General features: G+C 43.1%; 1 protein-coding gene across 2 annotated transcripts in view; it reads left to right on the top strand.

Moving 5' to 3' along the window:
* The window catches only part of A2M (alpha-2-macroglobulin), a 175,297-nt gene extending 162,110 nt beyond the window's left edge, over positions 1–13,187 (top strand). Inside the window, exons 31-36 of one of the 2 annotated variants that reach the window (XM_063962088.1) lie at positions 1,690–1,814; positions 5,722–5,812; positions 5,897–5,965; positions 7,807–7,909; positions 8,520–8,564; positions 13,014–13,187. In XM_063962088.1, coding sequence (XP_063818158.1) covers positions 1,690–1,814; positions 5,722–5,812; positions 5,897–5,965; positions 7,807–7,909; positions 8,520–8,564; positions 13,014–13,033 — 453 coding nt within the window. In that variant the 3' untranslated portion in view covers positions 13,034–13,187. The remainder of the gene's footprint in view (positions 1–1,689; positions 1,815–5,721; positions 5,813–5,896; positions 5,966–7,806; positions 7,910–8,519; positions 8,565–13,013) is intronic. The other variant, XM_063962089.1, reaches the window with a different exon arrangement.
* Positions 13,188–15,168: the final 1,981 nt, after the last annotated feature.

The following is a 15,168-nucleotide window of genomic DNA, read 5'->3' as shown; positions in this document are numbered from 1 at the left end:
TATTATATAAAAATATAGGCCCTCATTCCGAGTTGTTCGCTCGGTAAAAATCTTCGCATCGCAGCGATTTTCCGCTTAATGCGCATGCGCAATGTCCGCGCTGCGACTGCGCCAAGTAAATTTGCTATGCACTTAGGAAATTTACTCACGGCTTTTTCATCGGTCTGGCGATGGTAATGTGATTGACAGGAAATGGGTGTTACTGGGCGGAAACAGGCCGTTTTATGGGCGTGTGGGAAAAAACGCAGGAGTGGCTGGAGAAACGGGGGAGTGTCTGGGCGAACGCTGGGAGTGTTTGTGACGTCAAACCAGGAACGACAAGCACTGAACTGATCGCAGATGCCGAGTAAGTCTGAAGCTACTCAGAAACTGCTACGAGGTGTGTAATCGCAATATTGCGAATACATCGGTCGCAATTTTAAGATGCTAAGATTCACTCCCAGTAGGCGGCGGCTTAGCATGAGCAAATCTACTAAAATTCACTTGCGAGCGAACAACTCGGAATGAGGGCCCTAATATATAGATATATTTCACCGTAGCTGCAAGTAATTGAATGGGTTTGTTTAGGACCCCAAATGGCAAGCACAAAAGTAGATAGATGGAATTACTGCGCTTGGTAAGTAAAAAAATATTCTTTATATACAAAATAAAATAAATGTATTATATAAAATAGTGCACAAAACCTGTTGTAGTTGGCTGTGTGGCTTCCAATAAATGGATGGGAAACTCGTGCTTAGTTCAACAATATTTAATAAAATCAGACAAAACATACAAACATAAATTAATATAGTGGGCAATTGGGCTATAGAGAATAGATGTATTTTCTCTTGTAAATGTCCAATTATTTAAAAATACACAAAAGATACAGATACTGTATAAATACATTCATAGTTCTAAGGGTTAGAAGTTTTGTTATAATGTTACACTCCCTCCACAGGATCTTATTTCACTTATTGCTACAATCTTCTCCAGGCAGATGATGCAGATGAATATGTAGTCATTTATTGTTATGCCAGCAATAATATTATGATAGGAGCTGGTTAGTGGAAGTATAAGCTGATATTTGTCTGATATTTTATTAAATATTGTTGAACTAAGCACGAGTTTCCCATCCATTTATTGGAAGTCACGCAGCCAACTACAACAGGTTTTGTGCACTATTTTATATAATAAATTTATTTTATTTTGTATATAAAGAATATTTTTTTACTTTTTACTCACCAAGCGCAGTAATTCCATCTGTCTAGTTTGGAGATCTGAGTAAGCCTGAATCTAGAGTGCTGCCAGAGAGAAGGAGGCCTGCACGGAGCATGGAAACAGGACCTCCTCTCTGTGAAACTGCCCCGTGTATAAGATTTTTTCTTCTTCTAAATCAATGTCCTCCCATTTTCCTGCCAGTTCTGCACCAGTCCCATTGCTTCATAGAGACTACAAGGTTTTCTACACAGTACCGTTATATGCCACTAGATCTCCACTACATTTTATGGCCTATAACAGGCTTACAAATGCTCTAGTTGGGAGATCCTGGGATTGCAGGACACCATGAGAAATAATTTGTCTCCTTTCTTACAATAATAACCCACACTGTATGTGCACAAATTAAATTTTTATCATTGTTGTAGAATGATTAGGGAACACACTGTGTGGCACAACTGGCTGGTGTACACTGATGAACTGTCTTTATTACAGACTAGCGTGAGATATAACATACCACATCCAGAGGGTGACGCCCCATTCACCATTGCAGTAACTACAGAGCCAGAGATCTGTAACATCAAATCTCTAAAATCATTTGGCATCGCAGTCAATGTAAGGTGAGGTTATGTACTAGTTCTGTATGGATTTCTCTATCATCTTTCATATCGTTATGGACGTACAGTATGGGGCACTAGTTAACAGTCTTATTACGCTACAGTCTACATCGGAATACATACTATATCATGGCTGATGTGATTCCAACGGTCACATGACCGACCACGGCACCCTGACATTAAAGACCAAAACATCGGAGGAAGTAAGTATTTCTATCCCAACCCTGTCCCCTACCCTAACCCTTCGGGGGTGGCAGCTATGGCTAAACCTCTGTGGGTGACGGCGATGGCTAATGCTTGGGGTGCGGCTAACCCCCCTCATGTCTAACCCTAATCTCCCCTAGTGCCTAAACCCTAATCCACCCTCCCACTCCAACCCTAACCCCCACCCCGATACTCACCTTCGGGATGTTGGCTGTTGTCCGGCGCCGGTCTCCTGAGTGTTGTCGGGATTCTGGCATCGGTCACATGACCGCCAGCATCCCGACAGTCAGGATGCTACATCACTTGATTTCTACTTGATTTACATTAATTGGGTGGAATTCAATTGTTTGAAAAGTTGGTTGGGTGTCTGTTTTTTCCTGTCTATTAGATAGGTAAAAACAGTCACCCAACTGACTTTTCAAACAATTGAATATTCCCCAAAGTGTTAAAAGAGGTTTTCCTTTTTCAGAAACTCAATGGTTTGTACCTATTACTAAGTTTATTTATCAAATAATATTTTCAGAATATTCCTCAAAATTGCCCGTTTTCGAGGGATACCCGCAAATATTAAGTATCCCCCCAAAGAACAGGTATCTCCAAAGCATTCTAGAGCTGGGCCCCGATAGGAGAACGCCATCTTTAGATGGCGTAACCATATAGTAGCCTATGGGCTAATATTTGCAAAAATTACCGATAGAGGGTTCCGGCCTCCACACATGTTGGTCTGCTGACCATGCATTGGGGGTAATTCAGACCTGATCGTAGCAGCAAATTTGTTAGCAGTTGGGCAAAACCATGTGCAGTGCAGGGGGTGGGGGGCAGATATAACATTTGCAGAGAGAGTTAGATTTGAGTGGGTTATATTGTTTCTGTGCAGGGTAAATACTGGCTGCTTTATTTTTACACTGCAATTTAGATTTCAGTTTGAACACACTCCACCCAAATCTAATTCTCTCTGCACATGTTATATCTGCACCCCCCCTGAGGTGCACATGGTTTTGACCAACTGCTAACAAATTTGCTGCTACGATCAGGTCTGAATTACCCCCATTGTCAGAAAGGAACCAGCTCTCGATATAGAAAGAAAATTATTGCTTTTGTCTGAAACCCAATAAGCACACCCCTTTCGAAAATAATTACCAACATGATATAATGGGTTTGGTAAAAACAAACAAAAAATACTGCTGTGAGAGTTGGAGTTGTTCACATGGAAGCCAGTCCATTGCCAGTCTGAAGATGGAAACCAATTTAGCTGAAGGGTATCTTGCTGTTCTTTACAGAGGGGAACAAAAGTACAGAAAAGCACACAAAGGAGTGCTTGTGACATCATGGCTCCAGTCTTTGCTGCAGGATTCCCAATAATATTGTGGGCTTCACTCTAGATTGTGCTGCACAGTTGGCAGAATGGTGTGGTGGATCTATAGGGTCCTTCGTTAAGGGCAGTATCTATGCCCAACACAATGCAAAATCACTAATAAAAATATTAGTTGGGTTATTAATATTTAAATGACCAGAGGAATCAACAGAACAAACTTAGAGGCACGCCCTTTATTTTTTTGGGGTCAGGCAAACCTTTCTGGTATTAAGCAGGGTAGATGTTTCTGAGGATACCAGGATTATATACATACTTGCCTAGTTTAATTTTCACCTCTCTGTGAGAAAATGAAAGAGAAGCCCAGAGAGGAGACACAATAGGACACTTCAGGGGGGCGTGGGCCAACTGTGATCTCATTAGGCACCGCCCCCAAGACAGTGGAATGCGATTGCGTTTTTAGCCCTGCACTCTTTCTACCATTGCAGTGTTTTCCGTGGTTTTGTCTCCTACCTGCCGCTTCAATAGGATGTGGGCAGAATGCAGGAGAGCCACATACTCTTCCAAGGCTGCGGGGGACTACCCTAAAAATCCTGAGTCCCCCGCAGCTTCCAGAAGGATAGTCAAGTATGATTACTTGTGCCTTACCTCCCTGACTAAGGCGTCTGTTTATAGCAGAGGTCCTGACTATATGTGCAAGAAGTGTCAGACTGTGGCATGATGGGTCCTCCAGGAGATGCAGTGATAGGTACCCATATTTGGCAAGACTCCAGAGGGTGTGTGGACAGAATCCACAGAGGATTGGCTAACAATTAACGTGTGCATGGCCGGACCCCATTTATAAATATACAGTATGTACTGTATAATAAATACTGCTAGTGCATGCATGAAAATATACCAAATTAATAACAGGAATGCACTGTGGAAAATACAACAAAGCCATGTGCAGTATAATACATATTTATAATGTATAATTCAAGTGCACAGTCTGGATCCTGAGGAGCTGGGCCCCCAGGCAGTGGGACCTACTTGGCGTTTCCCCTGTACCCCTGTGGGCCAGTCCAACCCTATGTGACGACCACCCAGCTAAATTCTAAAAAAAATTAGCGGTCCCCGGGAAGAGATGTCCACCAAATTACTATTATAGGGCAGGGAGGTGATTTCATTACAATCATGTATAAATTTGCAAACCCCTTTATAAAACACATCATCCTTATCTGCTTAATTCCCAATGTTGATAAATATAAAAATGACAGCAAAATGAGCAACTAATGTCATTACTGAAGGCAAGATGATAACTTGAGCTTTCCAAAGGCTCCCAGGATGGCAGTAATTAAATATCACTCATCATATAGGACATACACAGGTTTTGCTTGCAGTTGCAATCCTATCTCTACTGCAAGCTTTGCCCAACTAGTATAAGTATATATAAACATTATAGGAATACCGACAAAGGTATGGGAGCACAAAACTGTACTAACCACAAACATACAAAAAATCAACCTAATTACATTTCCTACAATTACTGTACATCATTGTTGTATGTTGTACCCCTTCTTGTGGATTCAGTATGATATCCCGATGAACGGGATGCCGGCAGTCAGAATATCGGCAGCCCACCAGAAAGTACCCTATGCCTCCCCTGCCCCCTACCCTAACCCTCCCTCTCCTCTGTGGGTACCTAACCATCCCCAGTGGTGCCTAACCCTAACCCTCCCTTACACGCTGCCTAAACCTAACCGCTCCAGCTTAGTGCCTAACCTTAACCCCCCTTGAAAGTGCCGAACCCACCCTCCTCGGTACCTAACCATAACCTTCCCAGCTGTGCACCCTAACCTTAACCCCCCTTCCAATGCCTAAACCTATCCCCCGCCGCAGGATGGTTGTGCAACAACTATTGGGATTCCGGGCGTCGTTATTTTGCTGATGGAATCCTGACCTCCGCCGGTCTTATGCCGTCGCGGCATTTTAACTGCATCCCCTTCTTGTGTGTGCTGGATCACACTCTGATGGTGCAACACTAATCAGTTCCTGGTGAGAGCATGGTGCATACATTCTATCATCTTTCATTTATAAGGTGCCACAAAGTTTCTATAGCGCTGTGCCAGGAATAGACATAAAAACATATCGGAATAACAGAGCACAACTACACAGTACAGTACATAACCGTAGCATGTACAAAGCATTACTATAACAACACATGGCAGCTCAGTAACAGGGTCATACTTCTGGCCCCAATGTCTCACTAAATATATAAAAGTATAACAATTGCATCATGTTTATGTGGAACCCTGGAGCTGTGGTCCCATCTGCACCATTGTTAATCTGGCCCTGTGATGAAGTACTTTTTGTATATAAGAACAAATGAGAATTAATTGAGCTCTCTTCTCGCAGCTACATTGGGAAGAGGGAGAACTCTAACATGGCTTTAGTTGAGATAAAGCTGCCTTCTGGATACATCCCAGTAAAACCTTCTGTCAGACAGGTAAATACACTGGAAACCTTTAATGAATTGTTTTACTCACATAAAACCAGATCATTCACATTGTCATTTTCTTCTCTCTTCTAGCTAACAAACCAACCTTTGATTGAGAAAACAGAAACTAGTCCAAATAAAGTCACCGTATACTTTGAGAATGTGAGTTGAGCTTTATTTCAATATTTTTGAGTTGCTGGATCTAATAACATACAAATAGTATTGGAAGACACCTATAGCTTCATCTGACAGTGCATGGGCAGACCCATCTGCTCTCCAAACACCTAGATCCGCATCCAATTTGACCATTCATAAAGTGGTTGAATTGCACATATCTGGTTGGTTGGTGAATAGGCTGATTGGCTGGAGCACATAGCACTTGTTTGTTGCTTATTGTTTAACCAGACCAAATTCTTTGTTATTGTAGGAGGACGCCCATAGCAGGGTCAGAGCAATATGGTCAGGAACTACAACATTGTCCATCCTGGTCACTCCATGTATACACAGCGTAGCTAGTCTTTGTATGACTAATTAGATTGGCACTGTGTAGGCAGTGATACCTAATGGGCCCTACACATTGGCCGAGATGCCCGATGGCCAATATGGCCGACAGGCGACCCGGTGGCAGTAGGGGGGTGACGGGGGGTGAAGTTTCTTCACTCCCCCCGTCACCCGGCCCCATAGCCCTGCATGCTTATATGGACGCGATTTTCCATATTGGCCTGCATGTATAAATGAGCCGGCACCAACGATGAATGAGCGTGGGACTGCGCATCGTTCATCATTGGTGTCTACACACTGAGCAATATGAACAATATTTTGTTCATTAATGAACGAGATCGTTCATATCGCTCAGTGTAATCGGCCAGTGTGTAGGGCCCCTAAGAGTTTAGATGTAATCACTGTTGTAACTGGATTCTAAGGAAAATTTTTATCAACACTTGTGTTTGCTCAATACTGCATTCACGGGAGTGCTTAGTCTTTTTTTCAAACTCAGGCATTTACTAAAGGCAAATGCGGGAGTAAAATCCAACTCACAAGTACTTTCAATATTAAATAATAAAACACAGAAATTTACTAAGAAAATGCACTTTTTAAATAGACGTCCCCCGAGCAGTGTGTTCTGTGCAGTGCTTCACTATGTAAATGTAAAGAAAGTGTTAAAAACAGAAAAAATATGCGTGGGGTCCCCTCTCCACTACAAACATAGCCAGCCCTGAGCTTTTTTAGCCGGCCCTAAAAAATATTTGAAAAGTGCATAGGAGTCACCTGTATTTTAAGAGCCAGCACCGGGTTCTTCTACACTGGGACTATAGGTATCAGCGGGCCCTTAATGTACCGCATGTTGACACCTGTGGTTTTCCAAGTGCCGGCATGTGATTTCCCCATTTACATCCCAGCCTTTATATCTATATATTTTTTAATTATTGGAATGTAGCCGTGTGTTATTAATACGTTATGGATGTACATATAGATCAGTGACAGGCAACCTGATACACTTAAAGAGCGCAACTGGACAGCCCTACACTTCACTAACCCTGAACGGGCACTAACATTACTCATAATCTCAGTAGTATTGTTAGTTAAATAAATACATTTATACAATGAGAGACTCCTATCTATAATAACATCAGCCGGACGTTTAAACAAGTGCTGCAAGCTATAGCAACAAATGTGACAACAAATCAGGAAGGAGCTGGGGCCTGCAAGTGAAGGCCTGGATGGATGCAAGTGGCCCATCACTGCAGTGGACGGTGACGCAATGGAATACATTACTGGAATCCAGCTCTCCTACAAATTCATGCTCTATGTAAAGACTACCTGTATTTGCCCTCCACTTGACTTTTCTTTTTAATGGTGGCTAGGTGATTAGGTTCTACAGCCTGAAACAAAATGTTGTAGTTACAGTATATTTTCTCTTTTTAGACCCACAAACCCAGATAGCATAATGAATGAACTTTCCCAAGCACTTGGATGACTCTCTTTCCTCTTATTGTTCTCAGCTCACTAAGGACATACAGAGCTTTAAGTTCTTGGTTGAACAAGAAATTGCCGTCGGTAACCTTCAGCCGGCCACTGCTACTATTTTTGACTATTATGAGACAGGTAAGTTGCTTATCAGTTTATACATATTACTGGACACTTACAAAGCTGCAGAATTCATTGAGCAATTCATTTACAGTAGTTACTAAATTGCTGCTATTAAGAGAAGAATATTTATAGTGGCCGGTGCGCAGGGATGTTTTTTTCCAGCAACACTGAGATAGTAGGTGATATATTCTGGGTGGGGATAAGATTTTGATATCCGTAATTAGAAAACATCCACAGTTTAAGGTCATGTGTAAATTGTATGATGGGGGCATTTTCATTTTGGGATACTACATCTCGTAGCAAAGGGGGATGCGGCAGGCGGCCCAATCAGGGAGCTTGACCCCTATAGCACACCCCATTTTTCCATGACACAGGCTGCCCTTCTCTGCTAGGGTAATATTAAAGAAGGCAATCACCCTGATTGCTCCTCCCTGTCTCTTACTGGCACACATTTCAGATCTGATCTAAAATTCTTATATTTGTTTTGATTCTACTGTTGAAATTATGCCACTGTAGTAATAATAATAATAATAAACTTAATAATAATGTAAAGATATGAAGTATATTTTTTCTAATTGGTAGTAACACATTTGTAATACAAGTATACCCTTGTTTCCTCTTTCAGAGGATTTTGCCATAACGAAGTACAATTCCCCCTGCAGTTCAAAAGGTACAGAATACACACCTGGCACCCCAGCATGAGTATAAGTCACAATTACTGTAATATTGGGATTAAGTGAAAGTAATTATAGTTCTGCTCACAGCTACATAAAGGTCCCACTGGACCCTCCAGGTGCTTGATAAACAGGGACAGGATTCTCACCATCTGATCCCACACTGAGCAGTGACGGTTTTGCCTTCACACTAATTGGATGTTTTATTAATATTACAAAATTTCCCCTGATACTCATTATTTCCTATAGCGGCAATTACAAATGTTTTTTTGTGTGGCTTTTATCAAGTGACTCTTGCTGAGACACGTTCTCCAACAAAGAGACAGTAATGAAGAAAGCCTAATCCTAGTAGGGATGACCCGAAGGGATCCTAAAGATTCCTCTTTAATAAAAATGCAAAATTGTAACCCTTAAGCCAGGGGCGTTTTAAGAGAGGAGGGGACCCGCGTGCAGCCTCCATTGCGGGCCCTCTCCTCTATGGAAGCAAGTAGACTATGGCATAATGCTACAGGCTACTGCACATGCTCAGGTCTCCAGGAACATGGCAACCGCAGCTTGTTCCCGGGGAAATCTCCAGTGCGCATGCGAAGGTCACTCGGAAATGGCTGTGCCTGCCATTTTCCAAGTGATTTGTGTCTGCAGTGCAGGGCCACTGCCACGGGACTCTGGAGGGGTAAGTATAATATATGGGTGCAGGATGGACCCTGGGCCCGCGTACACCGCACACCTTGCACCCATTATTAGAAATGCCTATGCCTTAAGTTACAATGGGCCAATGCCATCTGAACATGGTGTTAACTGCCAGGGTTAAACTTTTTGGAGCTTGGTAAATGTCCCATTATTGCAGTCCACATAGATATGTTTGGGGACTGCTTTTGCAACCAGTAGCTGAGAGAACACAGCAGATATTTATTGGGCCACATAAATTATTTGATTACTTAGACAATTCAGCTTGCCTCAAATAACATCATTTTTCAGAGGTTGTACTGCACTATGGTTCCATAAATAGACCCCTTTAATGACTCAAATACTTTTGTACAAATCTACATAAAAACACCACAAGGGGGGCAGTTTTTACTGTATAAAACCTAAGTCATTTTATTTTTTTATCTGTTAAAACAGTCTATTACTATAACACGGTCAGACTACAATAATACTTTTAATGATATACAGTAGTCTAAACACTAATGACACAACATTTACACAAGCTTAGTAGGCTTATACTCCTGTCATGCCTTTTTGGAGATTACCTCCATCAGTAAGACAGAAGCCCACTCACTAGATCAGATACTGGGATCCTCCCAGCGTTGTGTCCAACACATGTCAACCACATAGTGTATAAGTCATTTCAACACACACATTTTTTTAAACAAATTGTATTTGAATATAAGCCAATGGGCATCTAAGAGGCGACACCATCCAGAGACGGCATTGCCTATCAGGTACAAGCTCTGGAGAGTTTTGCTTTCCAGAGCTTTGTGCATCTGGGGAATGCTGTCAAACCTCAGAAAACATCCGTTTTCAGAGTTTTGGCTGCATTTTGCCGTTAGTACATCCCGCCCCCAGTGATTTCTATAAATGCTCATCAATTCTTCTGCCATAACAGCCATAGCCATCAGACAGGCAGACTTACAGTTTTGCCCATTCTGTTTTGGTAAATGTTCTGATCATTCACAATTTCTAAGTAGGCTGATTTACATTTAAAATACACTGATATGACACAGGGATGTGCGGTGATCTAAATGGCTCAGGGGGCAGTGGCTAGCTGCAGAGCCAGAGTTACACGTAATATATGAGCCAAAGGGTACATCTGGGCATTATACACAGGTGCAGCAGTATATACATCTGGGCATTATACACAGGTGCAGCAGTATATACATCTGGGCATTATACACAGGTACAGCAGTATATACATCTGGGCATTATACACAGGTGCAGCATTATATACTTCTGGGCATTATACACAGGTGCAGCAGTATATATATCTGGGCATTATACACAGGTGCAGCAGTATATACATCTGGGCATTATACACAGGTGCAGCAGTATAAACTCCTGGAAATTTGGTTAGTTTTGATCAGAGATGTGCGGCGAAGATAGGCAATGCCTCACCTGCCTTAGACTTTTTTACTCCAGAGTTTTGGCTATGAGACTGATTAGAATAATGTAAAGAAGATATTTCAAAGAAATTCTTTGTATTTTACATGTACTTTATACAGTCAAAACTGTGGCACAAACGTTAGTATGACAGGAAAGGCTCTGCCTCACCTGCCTCACCCCACCGCATTGACATAAGCCAAAACAAAGTATGTAGACCTTAAGCAATGACTTTCTAAAATGATAGATTAGAGCCAGGGACGGACTGGGGGCCGAAATCGGCCCTGGCATGTGCGCATATGATAGGGGCGCTCTGTGAACGGGAACACTACCAACAGGAGCGTGCCGCGAGTCAAGGGGGCATGGACTCGTGGCACCCCCCCATTTCCATTGAGATAGGACGGGGGGCGGGAGAGTGGCCAGACCAGAGGGCCGGAGGCTGCGCTGTGTGTGGCCTTCCCGGCTCTCTGTGTGACAGGACTGGTACGCCAGCCCATCGGCCCTTCTACATTTGCCAGAAGTGCCAGATGGGCAGTCCAGCCCTTCTTAGAGCGGATACACACTTAAGTGATAGTGGTCCAATTTGTCATTTTTGGGCAAGTCAGATAGACAAATTGGGCATACTGTATCGTTAACTGTGTATGTCCGGTTTGCACACTCTCGTGGTCATGGCGACATCTTACAGTCTTTTGTGCTGCACGGCGAACCAGAAGATAATGTGTACTATGCCATGCTGCAGCACCCTACATCCCTCCATGGTCCATGCATCATGCAAGTGTGGTGCCCGTCAGCTCAGCCAAGTTCACATCGTTCTGTTGTGTACTCAGCCTTAGACAAGTGTATTGTTGCTGTTTATTTGCCAACCACATTGTATGATGAAATTGTTACACAAGACTGAATGTGGCCACATCTAATGACTTCTGGCAAACTGTGTATGCTTTGCAGGCTGCATAAACATTTGTCTTTTCTCTGCAGCGCTAACTGGTCATTTGTGGGTAGCAACTGGGCAGCAATAATGCGAATGCACAAGAAAACCATTTTGTGGTTGTGTTGGGGTGTGTGTCTTGGGTGTCTAGCCAGAGTTACTTGCTACTCTGAGTCAGGCGTATACAAAGTGGAGGGCACCCACTTCTTCCTTTGTCAGGAAGTGGGTCCTTCCTCTCCGGCCACCGCCATCTTCCCAGTGACATTTGGGAAGATGACTGTGGCCACTAGAGAGTAAAGACTCTCACACACAGGGACTATGGTGCCTCCTACACAGGTAACAGCACAAGTATACTGGGAGGTGGGTATTGGACCCCAGGCCTCCTCCAGACCCTTCCAGCAGCTCGAGCTAGGGTAATTTGTACCACCCCCCCCCCCCCCCTTCCCCCCCTCTCACAGCCACTGTGAGGATGCATGCGTATAGCTGTTAGTATTCCATCCGCAACAGGCATCCGGACTGCATTTGCTTTAGATGTGTGTAATTATGCAGAAAGTTGTTTACAATCAGTAAACACCCTTCCATAGATATGTTAAAACTGCAGTAGTTTGACGCTGGAACCCACCCTGCTTGCCGAAACCCTCTCCTTCTTGTACATTGAGGTTTGGTGTTCAGAACATTAATCATTGATCTCCAAAGATAGTATAACAAGCCACAATGTGTCAGCAGTGGAATTCTAAATGTCTTCTGCCAGGACTACTAAACATCTGCACTCTGTGGGGCTGAATCTGGGGCAGATGTAACATGTGCAGAGAGATTTAGGTGTGAGAGGGGCATATCCAAATTCAAGTTAAAATTGCTGTGTAAAAATAATGCTGTGAACTACTAATGCAAATGCATGCAGAAATAACAAATGTATCTCCACTCCTTTAATTGCAGCATTTGCTTTGCTCATGGATCTCAGACCCACTGGCGTATTTATAATGGGGGCAGTGTGTGCCGTGCACATGGGCCCTTGAATCCAGAGTGCCCCCAATGCACACGCTGCATATATCTTTTCTCACCCTCTGGAGTCCCACGCTGATGGCAACAGCGATGTCAAATCACTGTCAAAATGGTGCAGCAGCCATTTTCACGGCGTTCTGGGCATGCGTAGTAGAGAAATCACTGGGAAAATAGCCACTGCGCCATTTTCACGGAGATCTGCACATGCGCAGTAGAGTCTGATGCCCCTAGGCTCAGACTCTCAGCGCTGCCGGCAGAGAGAAGGGGGTCCAAATGGAGAAATCTGCGCACGGGCCTCCTCCTCTCTTAACGTGACACTGCTCAGACCCGATACTATTGACTGTGAGAAAGGAGTTTAGCAATACATTTAAATTTTTAATAATTGTTAATAATTGCTCTATTATATTTTACTTTTACTTAGATGAGGTTGGAAAGGCATAACAGAACAACAATGGATGAAATCAATGAAACACAAGCAGCCCTGTGATCCTAGATAAAGAGGAAATGTCTAAGGATTGGTCCAGACTTGGGACTAACTTTCTTCCACCAAGTCACTAAATTTTTAAAGCAAATAAAATATATCTTGTGTCTCCTATTATTTGTAATTTATTTGTGTCACTAGATGTCAGTTACGGTTTCTGGTTCCAACAGTAGTGTCATCAATATTTTTAAGGAGAGGTGATAATATAAGGGGGCGATTCATTTCTGAGGTATGCCCACTAAGTGCCTTTTCGGAGTACTACACTTTATTTTTTATAGCTATATTTGGAAATATGCACGAACCCCCATGTTTTGGTTTTGCCAAAACCGCCTTCACGTGTTTTGGTTTTGGATCTGGACTAAACTATTTTTTTGGCATGTTTTTGATACTAAAATATTCTTAACCTCAATAACATTCATTTCCAATTGTTTCCAGTCAGTGTTTGACCACCTCATAGCTCACAATATTTTTCACCAATTTTGCCCAAAGGCTGGCTGGCTAAACTAAGTAATAGAGCAGCGGTACAAACACACTGCAGTAATTTCTATTTAAAATTAGTAATGTACCGTATGAGAGCAATAACCAATAAAAATGTTTGTCTATGCAAAAAAGACTGTCACCAATGTGCACCAAAAATACAGCCCATAATAAGAAAGAAAATGGTGAAAGATAGAATTGTCCTTGGGCCCTCCAACCCATCATTATGTTGTATATTAAAAAGGACATGCACAGTTTAACAAACTGAGCACTTCAGCTACAGGTACTGACACTTTTGTGGCTGAAGTGCTTGGTTTGTTTGGGCCCCCACAAACAAATTTTTTGGAAGACTTCATCTGATCATTAATGTTAATTAATTAAGGTTGATGATGAGGGTGTTGGTGGTGGAGATTGCATGTGCTGGTGCAAACTGATGGGAGCTACTGGCCTGGTGACAGGGGGTACAAAGGGGACACTTGTACCAGGACCTAAGATTTTAAGGAAACTCAGGAGCCCAGTACATGTGTCCCCTTTGCTTGTGCAATGTCACTCCTCTCTGTACACTGTATATAGCACAGTACAGGCATCCATAGAAGCCTGGCATGCAACGAGAGCAATAATGTCATGTGGTCACACTGCTAGATCAGAGAGGAGCTGAGTCACTGCCACCCGTGAAGAGGATGATGGCTATCCCATGGAGCAGCATCCTCAGCAGGCAACAGAAGGTAAGACAAGTGTCGGCTGGCCTGTAGAGACACGTTTAGGGTGGGGTTTGAAATGATGTGTGATGGGGGAAGGAGTTAGGATCTGAAAACACAAGGAGGGGGAGACACAGTGGTATTTGTGGAGGGACATGGGTGATTTGCGGGGCTGAGACATGAGAGAATAATGAAGCTGTAAGACATGAGGGATAGGGTTGAAAGATTCAAAAAGTGGGAGGGGATGAGGTGGAGAGATACAGGAGGGGAATAAACCTGAGAGACACGGGGGTATAAGGCTGAAAGACACAAGCAGGAATAAGGCTGGAGAGACGGTGGGGTGGGGTGGTTGGGGGTGATGAAGCTGGGGAGACATGGGAATGAGCCAATGACTGCCAAGCTTTTACCTACCAAGGAGGGATGGTTGGCCCCCCAAAAATGAGTATGCTGGGTCCCAAGATTTCTGTTGCCAGCCCTTGATAGCTGATACCGGAATGCTTGTTATTATTTTACAGGCCTTCATTTTATCATGGACAAGAACTGCTGTCACTGGTAGCTGACTTACTTTCCTCATGTTTTGGGAACTGAGTCCTGAATCATCCTGTTTTGGAGACTCAGTCTCTGTTCATAAACTCAACCACAGTCTGTTATAAGTATTGCGTCTCTTTCTCATTGCGGGACAATTTTGTAAAAAGAATTGAGATATTTCCCTTAATATATCCCTTAATATTTCCCTTAAGAGAATTAACCCATTCCGGTTCAGCCCCGCTAGTCTGTGAACCCCGAGTACCCAGTAGTGAGCCCCCTGGGGAAGAGGAACACTCCGCTGTACAAGAAACACACTCTTTGCCTGACATAATGTAAATGTGACAGCACACACACACACACACACACACACACACACACACACACACACGAAA

Source organism: Pseudophryne corroboree, chromosome 3 (genome assembly GCF_028390025.1).
Source record: "Pseudophryne corroboree isolate aPseCor3 chromosome 3, aPseCor3.hap2, whole genome shotgun sequence".
In the NCBI taxonomy this organism is placed as follows: Eukaryota; Metazoa; Chordata; class Amphibia; order Anura; family Myobatrachidae; genus Pseudophryne; species Pseudophryne corroboree.
The sequence above is the reverse complement of the archived record's forward strand: the minus strand, read 5'-3'. Positions and strand labels throughout refer to the sequence as shown.